Source organism: Larimichthys crocea, chromosome XII, assembly GCF_000972845.2.
Source record: "Larimichthys crocea isolate SSNF chromosome XII, L_crocea_2.0, whole genome shotgun sequence".
NCBI classification, from domain to species: Eukaryota; Metazoa; Chordata; class Actinopteri; family Sciaenidae; genus Larimichthys; species Larimichthys crocea.
Window position 1 is genome coordinate 16,825,314 of NC_040022.1, and position 8,328 is coordinate 16,833,641.

Here is an 8,328-nt window from a genome sequence, read left to right on the forward strand (position 1 = left end):
TGTGAATATGTACAACTGCAGTTTATTGAACTGAATTAATTGTGATTTGCCATTACAGACACACAGAGTAAATATAACATTTCTCAATGGACAGTTAGTGAAAGTTTCTCAGACAATCAATCAATGGTGTACAAAATGGAGAGTCTGAAATAGACATGAACTGTCTACTTTTCTCCAGAGAATAAAACATTACTGATATCATCATCATCATCATCATCTACTTAAATCCTGTCACTCCAGTAGGCGGACGTGACAATATAATATTTTTACGCACAAATACAAAAAAAAAGGAAAAGGGGGTTTGGTCTCTTTCTGTCTCTTTTTTTTTAATTTTTACTTTTTTAAATAAGCTCTGATGAGTGCTGTGGAGCAGAGTGGTCAGGCACGTCTCAATCATCTAGAAAGTCATCATCAAGGTTAACGTCTGTGGTATCGATGTCATCCAGCTCCATGTTGTCCAGGTCTACTTCCAGCTCGTCCAGAATCTGCACACAAGACACACGAAGAATTAGTTTTTTTACAAGTATTATTTTCTTAAATCATCCAATTATTTCATATCACACTGTATATTTTTTTCATGGTGACAAGAAGTCCAACCTTGTCTTTTTCTGAGAATGCAGGGATTTCCTCCTCTTCCTCTTCATCCTCTACTGCAGCAGCAGCAGCAGGTTCAGCAGCGACATGAGCTGCAGCCACCGACTCCTCGCTACTTTGTGTCTGCCAGAAAAAGTGAGTGAAATGCAGATTATATTACTGATCTCTGATTACTCCATTTACCTTTTGGAAAATCCTACTTATGCAGATTACTGAAGGTACTGCAGGTGAACAAAGCAAGCAGAGTGAGGCACGACTAGCTGCAAATATTACACAAATCGGGTTAATATTAGATCAAAGTTGGCTCAACAGAAAATGTTAGATACTGCAGACAAACCTTGGCGACAGAGGGAATGAAGGTTCCTTTGGGCTCGTATCCCTGTGCCTCCTCAAGAATATTCCTGTCTTCGTTGAGCTGAAAGATGTTGGGAGTTTGTTAAAATACAATGAGAGAAATATAGAAAGAGGTAAAATATTGTCTACAGACAACACAACTACCTTATTTGTCAATTTAAAACTCACCGTGACAAGAGGATAGTCTGTGGCAGGTCTAGTGGTGCCCAAGCAAGACTCTCGCAGGTAATGCTCGGCTGCAAAGGCTTCTTTCAGCCCTGGGAACAGATTCTCGTATTCTGTAGGGTCTGCTAGGGACTCAGCCGCCTGTAATGAAGATTGAGTGCAATGTATCATAGAAGATATATCCAGATTTTCAAACTTTTTCCCCCAGCTAGATTGATGCTGGTTATTCTTCTTCAATCTTAGCTTTTACAGAAATTCCCTGCCGTAGCAATAAACCCGTTTACAGGTAACTGACCTTCTGGTTGACCTTAGCCAAGTTCTCCCTCCACAATTTGACCACACGGGACACCTGACTGGGCAGGTAGGTGCGAGCCAGGAACGCAGCTTCAGGTAGTCTGTTTGTCCTGATCAGGAGCTCCAAACACTGATCAAGTCTGTGGAGGAAAGTCGATATATAGAACAGTTACACTGGGGATCAATACATGTCTAATTCTCTATTTTGTTCATCACTGTCGGTACTCACTTCCCCTGCAGGAAATAGGTCATGAAGGCCACATTGTTCTTGCCGTCCCTTTCTGCCCCCTCAGCCAGCTTGCCCACCATAGTGGCGTTACCAGAGGCTGTGGCAAGGAGGAGCAGGCCACCGTAATCCTGCGCGTGGTGCAGGCACTCCTGGGCCAGGCCGAATTGGCACTTACTGATAGCCAGCTCTGCTAGCTGCTTCCACTTCTGCTCCGACTGCAGACAAATATATAGAGATACACTGTGAATACTCTGGCAGTGTTATAAGAAGGGGAAAAGATGTGATATGATATAGAGTTTGTCTCAAAAGCAAACTGCTGTATGCTCTCACCTCTGCCTCCACAGCCAGCTGGTATGCTATCTTCAACTCTCCCAGCTGCAACGCCAGCTCAAACCTGTGCTCTGGGTCTGTGGACACGGCCAGAGCCTGCTGTTTGAAACCCTGGAGAGACAAAGAAACAAAACCCATCAGCACAAAGTTGAAGTTTAAATGAATTGACAGGTTTCATTTAAATAAAAAGGAAATCCCACGGTGTCTTCTCACCTGTTTCTCCAAGAAATGTGCCACCCTGGTTCGTTGCTCTTTAGGAATTGTCGGTAGGACCTTGTCAGCCATTCCAAAGTCCCTCCTCATTACAGCAGTCTGGTACTCCAGTACGGAGACCAGCAGGGAGTAGCTGACAATGTTGAGCTCCTTGTCTCCCAGATACAGACGATCATCTTTTGGTATGTAACCCAGCAGGTACATGGTTCTACAGAGAGAGAAAAGGCAGGATTCAAATAAACTTTCAGAGCTTAGCTGCTGTTTTTCTAACTTTGAATGAAACTGTAGAGTTTATGGTGTTATTGTTTCAGCATCAAGTTTAGAAGCTGCTTGAGACATATGCAGTGTTCAGTCTTTAAATATACCATGTATCCATTTAATTTGTGTTTGTACCTGTCCAGGTGGGCGATAGTGACGATCTCTCCTCCTACATAGTAGTTGAGTCTGTTCACAGAGCTGGTGTAGATAAAGCAGTCTCCAACCCAGAGTCCAGTCTTCACAATCTCCTGGATCTCTCCCTGGACCTGGACATTAAAAAAAACAACACAAAGATGAATGTAAAGGTTAATGTAGGATATAGTTTTAAAGTGAAGAAACATTCCCCTGTTCTAAATAAAGAAAAATTAAGTATGCACTCCTAATAATGTGTCCACATTCACACACCCACCTCGAAGGCATCTTCAATACCATCCTCGGTCACTCCTTCATTATTCTCCTGAGAGGCGGCTACTTTATCTGCCATATAACGCAGAATGAAGAAGGACTCCTCCGTAGCAATGCAGACCAGTTCACCAGAGTCTGACCAGAAGATCTGGACAAATTGTGAATGAGAGGAATAGAGGGTGAAGGAGAGAATGAGATAAAAACAAAGAGTTAGTAAAATAATAACGACAACAGCCTCTGATAAGCTTATAACAAATGTGTTTATTTAAGATCAGGATATAGACGCACAACTACATTTCTATCATTTGGAAATAAAAAGTAAGTCAGTCTTACGTGTTTGGGCTGGATCTCAATGCGGCGAATCAGCTCTGTGTTTTCCCAGTCATAAAATGCCAGGCCATTCACGGACCTCACCCCAAGCAAGAAACCTCCATAGATCCCTGTAGGAAGGAATAGGTACACACACAGTGAGGAAAAACAGTGGGAACTATCCATATCCAAAACCACAGGTCTACTATACAACAATGTTCACAGTACCTTCAGCTCCGAAGTCAGGCTTGAAAGATTTCTTTTCTTTGAAGTTTTTGAAGATTTTGACTATACTGTTGCTTTCTCTGATGGCATATCTGTTAAAAAAAAAAAAAAAGTTAAATCTCTGATACAAAGGTATAGAGCAGGGAAGTATCTCACCTATATCAATCCTCTGTTCAAACATCAGACTTACTCAGATGAGTCATGTGCCCAGACAAACTCCTGCGCTGAGCCGAAGCTCTTGTTCCTCAAAGCCATCGCGGTGTAGATGATATACTCTCCATCTCCACACACCACAACAAACCTGGTGGACACAAATGAGTGACAGAGATCTTATTGTAAAATCACCTAGAATTTTTCTACTGAAGACAAAACATTTGTGGCGCATTTTCTGACAAAATCAGAACCAGCCAAAGTGTCTGGGATGAGAGGACGAAGCATACCTTCCGTTGGGGTTATGCTGGATGGTTTGGGGATAAATCTCACAGCTGCCCATGTCTTTGACAGCCAATGGCAGCCTCTCTCCGTCCTTGATCTCAGCATCACCCATGGCCTTCAGGTTGGCTTGCTGTATTTCACTGTGTTTGGCCCAGATGATTTTTCCGTTAGTGTCCATAGACATGGCCGGCTCCTCTCGGCCCACCTGCACAGCAGAGGGAGACACAGAGCACAGAGAGAGATGGAGAGATTTTAGTTTTGGATATTTCTTGAAATATTTCAGCTTCTTTTGTTTTTACAAAGTTACAAATGTTATAATAGCAGTTTCTTTATAACTCAATTTCATTTTCCTTCTTCCACTCACCTTGATAATGATGCTGCCTTCGTCGTATCCAAGTGCCACATTGTTGGAGCCCCTGAGGCCGCACACACACCACACTCTCTCCATGCCATAGTTCAGAGTGCTCTCCAGGCGGTAAGTGCTTGAGTGCCAGATGCGAACCGTACCTACAGAGAGAGAAGGTAATGTCACGTTAAGCAATGATTGATGAGGCCATGAGATTAAGTGTTTGTTTGAAAAAGCAAGGGTGAGTGGGATTCCTGCTCACCATCCTCTGATCCAGTGATGATAATTGGCAGCTCTGGGTGGAAACTGACACAAGAGACGTTCTGGGCATGGCCCTCCAGAGTCTGAACGCAGGTCTTGTTCTACAACACACAAAGCAAAGACAGCTGAACCGAACTGATCAATTGTTGACAAAGTGATCAAAAGTTGACAAAGTGAATGAAAGGTTTTTCTAACCTGGTAGTCCCAGATCTTGACTTGGCGATCATCAGCCCCTGAGATGAGGTAGGGCTTGTCTCCTCCACTGTAGTAGTCAATGCAATTGACTCCTTTCTCGTGACCCTCCAAAGTGAAATTGGGAGACGAAGAGCCAAGCTGCCAAACCTAATAACACCCCAGAGGACATAACAGAGATTCACTGGATGCGCTTCAAAGACCTTTTTTATAGCAGCCGATGACACGATAAAATTAGCAGCAGTAAAAGCGACAACAGCAACAGCTGTCTCTACCTTAATCGTTCTGTCCAGGGAGGCACTGGCAAACTGGTTGTTGTCCTTGGGGTTGATGACAATCTGCATGACATAGTGAGTGTGACCCTCAAACACCTGGCTGCACGACCATTTCTTCTCCCAGTCCCACAGTTTGATCAACATGTCATCTGCGCAGAAACAGAAATGCACGCGTGAATGCAAAAAATACATGCGCGTTTGGGGGACACTGGTTTTTAAAAGAGTCTAGTATGCTACCAATCAAAACATCATGGGTTTACTAGCGTACCACTGCTGGTGAGGATGTAGGGCTGGGTCGGGTGGACTGCGATGCAACGGATGTAGTCAGAGTGAGCCTCAAACATGTGGACCCGCTCCAAGGTGTTGTAGTTGAACACACGGATCTGCATGTCATCCTGTGCGGGGAGAAAATGATTCGCTGAATGCTCAACAGGTAAATAAACACACATACTTACATAACAATCAAACCACACCAAATTAAATACTGTTAAACTCTTTATGCTACAAGCAGGGCTGGGTATCGTTTAAAAAATTTCGATACCAGTACCAATACCAGTACCCTTAACATGATACCGATACTAATTGAGTACTTCATTCAATACTTTTTTTCAACATCATTTGATATTAATCAAGTGAAAAAAAAGAAATCGGTTGCTAGAGTTAGACATGGAGTGGCTCGTACTCACCACTAAACAAAGCATGGCTGCGAGCAAAACCATAGATTTTTTCTTGATCTGGGTACAAAAAGAACCGATTGCAGGTATCGTTTGACAGGCCTAGTTTCAATACTACTCGGTACTGGGTTGTTTCGGTCCGATACCTGAAAGGTATCGTGTACCGATACCCAGCCCTAGCTACTAGTCTGCAAAGCTGCTGGTGCTAGGGATGACAGACAACTGTCAGAGTCATGATCCCGACACAAACAGGAGGTGACGTACCGCTCCTGTGATGACCCAGTTCTTCCTTGCCACAAACTTAGATGCTCTGACAGGGAGGTCGCACACTTCAAAAGTCTTGACAAGAGTCTGGAGAAGAAAAAAAAAAACATTGTTGACTCGGTTGTGGTTTGCTGCATCATTACAATACATCACTTGGTTATAAAGAAACACTGAAGCATGGACGCTTACCTCTCTCTTTGTACATTGTGTAGTGTGGCTCATTGATTTGTGATCATACCTGTGTTTCGTGGTTCCACACACAGACGCTGCCATTGTACAGACTGGCCAGCATCCATGGCTCAGTCGGGTGAAGGTCCACACTCTTCACACGGTCTGACCTGGCTGTCAGCCTCCGCTTAATGTCCAGCCTCAGAGGCTGGAAAGACAAGAGGACATCGGTGTCTTTTCCTGCGCTGTTCAAACCCGCATCATCACGGACATTTAACTTTAGCTTGTTGCGTCAATGTGAAAAACCCGGAATAGTAAGACAGGTAGCATGCTAACATCGAGCCTGACACAGTCCAGAGGTTTCCATAACCGCACACATTTTCCTCCTGTAATAACTCATCCGATAACTGACTGAAAACAGCTGTGAGCTGTGAACACAAAGACTGGTTAGAAATGTTTAAAGCCGTTAGCTCCCATGCTAACTCAAGCTAGCTCGCCGCTAAGCTATTGATGATGCGCTATTGACTGTCCGTTCAAAACATGACTCGCCTGACACGTACGGAGACAAAAACACACAGTGAACCATTTTAAATGTGTCTTACCATGTTGAATCCCTGTGTCGTCGCAATAGAAAACAGATGAATGTGTTGTGGTGCTAATGCTGCGGCTTCAGTGAACGGAGCACTGGCTACTGACGTGGAAGTTCCTGAAACGAAATCTCGCGAGAGTTGCGCTCAGGGAGTGATGACGTGACATGAAGGTCGGTCAGCAGTGAGTCTGCCACGGTGACAGGAAGAGACAGTCTGTTGTTACTGTGATTAAAAGACAAGCTGAGATATCATTATATCCAGATATTCACTAATATATTGATTTATTTCATACTTGTCTGGGATGTACCGGGTGAATAAAGTTGGAATAAAGTCACAATTCAAGGCTGCACTTAAAACCCACCTGTTTAAAATAACCCTTTTCCATCTGTTTCAATTGCATTGTCCTATTTTAACCTGTTAATGTTGTATTCTTGTAATTTGATATGCTTTTATGGTTCTTTTTGTTTCTGTTATTTGCTGTCTACTCTCATTTATTGTAAGGTGTCCTTGGGTGACAGAAAGGCGCTTATGAAATAAAATGTATTATTATTATTATTATATAAGTCTGTGATGATGGGGCAGTTTACACTATTCTAGTTTGTTTGCATCATTGAGTTTAGTTAACTTTGGGAGGGCATGACTAACCAGAGACATTGAAAACCTCTTTGTGGGAATATGAAGCACAATAAATAACATGATTATGGCTTAAGGCCATGTCTTGAAGAGGGCCCTTGTGTTAAAACCTAGTTTCAGTATTTTCATTTAGTGTTCTCACATGTTGCAAATTCCTTAGTTAATTTGCCGTGATTGAGTTCCTACACAGCATATCTGGTTATTCAAACAAAGTAAACAGTTTTTAATGATCAGAGGAGGGTTATATGGGGGGTTAACAAGACGTACCAGTCTGTTGCTGAAGGAGCTATGCAGGGGGTGAGGGGAGTTGTTCATGATGGATGCCTCCTCTCCCCCACTTCCTCTGTAGGAGTCTAGGGGGCAGTCCAGGACAGAGCTGGACCTCTAGACCAGCTTAACTCTCTCTCTCTGGTCTTCCCCCTCCCCAGCAGAATATAGCAGAGGCCACCAGTGTATAAGATTTGTTTCAGTTAACTATAATGACAAATGGTGAACAGTCTCTTATATGATGAATAATAATAATAAATAATAATAAATAATATAATAATAATAATAATAATAATACATTTTATTTCATAGGCCTTTCTCGCACCTTCAATAAATGAGAGTAGCAGCAAATAACAGAAACAAAAAGAACCTAAAAGCTATCAAATTACAAGAATACAACATTAACAGGTTAAAATAGGACAATGCAATTGAAACAGATGGAAAAGGGTATTTTTAAACAGTGGGTTTTAAGTGCAGACCTTAATGTGACTTTATTCCAACTTTATTCACCCGGTACATCCCAGACAAGTATGAAATAAATCAATATATTAGTGAAATCGGATATATGATATCTCAGCTTGTCTTTTAATCACAGTAACAACAGACTGTCTCTTCCTGTCACCGTGGCAGACTCACTGCTGACCGCCTTCAGTTACGTCATCACTCCCTGAGCGCAACTCTCGCGAGATTTCGTTTCAGAACTTCCACGTCCGTAGCCAGTGCTCCGTTCACTGAAGCCGCAGCTTAGCACCACAACACATTCATCTGCTTTCTATTGCGACGACACGGGATTCAACATGGTAAGACACATTTAAATGGTTCACTGTGGGTTTTTGTCTCCTTAGTG

At 42.8% G+C, this 8,328-nt stretch overlaps 1 protein-coding gene across 1 annotated transcript; it reads right to left on the minus strand.

Moving 5' to 3' along the window:
- Positions 1-6,734, minus strand: copb2 (COPI coat complex subunit beta 2). Its single transcript, XM_027285744.1, has 22 exons — positions 6,594-6,734; positions 6,062-6,199; positions 5,824-5,910; positions 5,154-5,280; positions 4,886-5,034; positions 4,614-4,760; positions 4,420-4,519; positions 4,176-4,318; positions 3,817-4,016; positions 3,567-3,677; positions 3,380-3,468; positions 3,176-3,282; positions 2,847-2,990; positions 2,573-2,703; positions 2,180-2,387; positions 1,967-2,077; positions 1,637-1,851; positions 1,409-1,547; positions 1,117-1,254; positions 932-1,009; positions 598-717; positions 1-485 (listed from the first exon to the last, which is right to left on the minus strand). Exons 1-22 carry the CDS (start codon positions 6,594-6,596, stop codon positions 390-392), a joined length of 2,781 nt encoding a protein of 926 aa, XP_027141545.1. The 5' UTR covers positions 6,597-6,734; the 3' UTR covers positions 1-389.
- Positions 6,735-8,328: the final 1,594 nt, after the last annotated feature.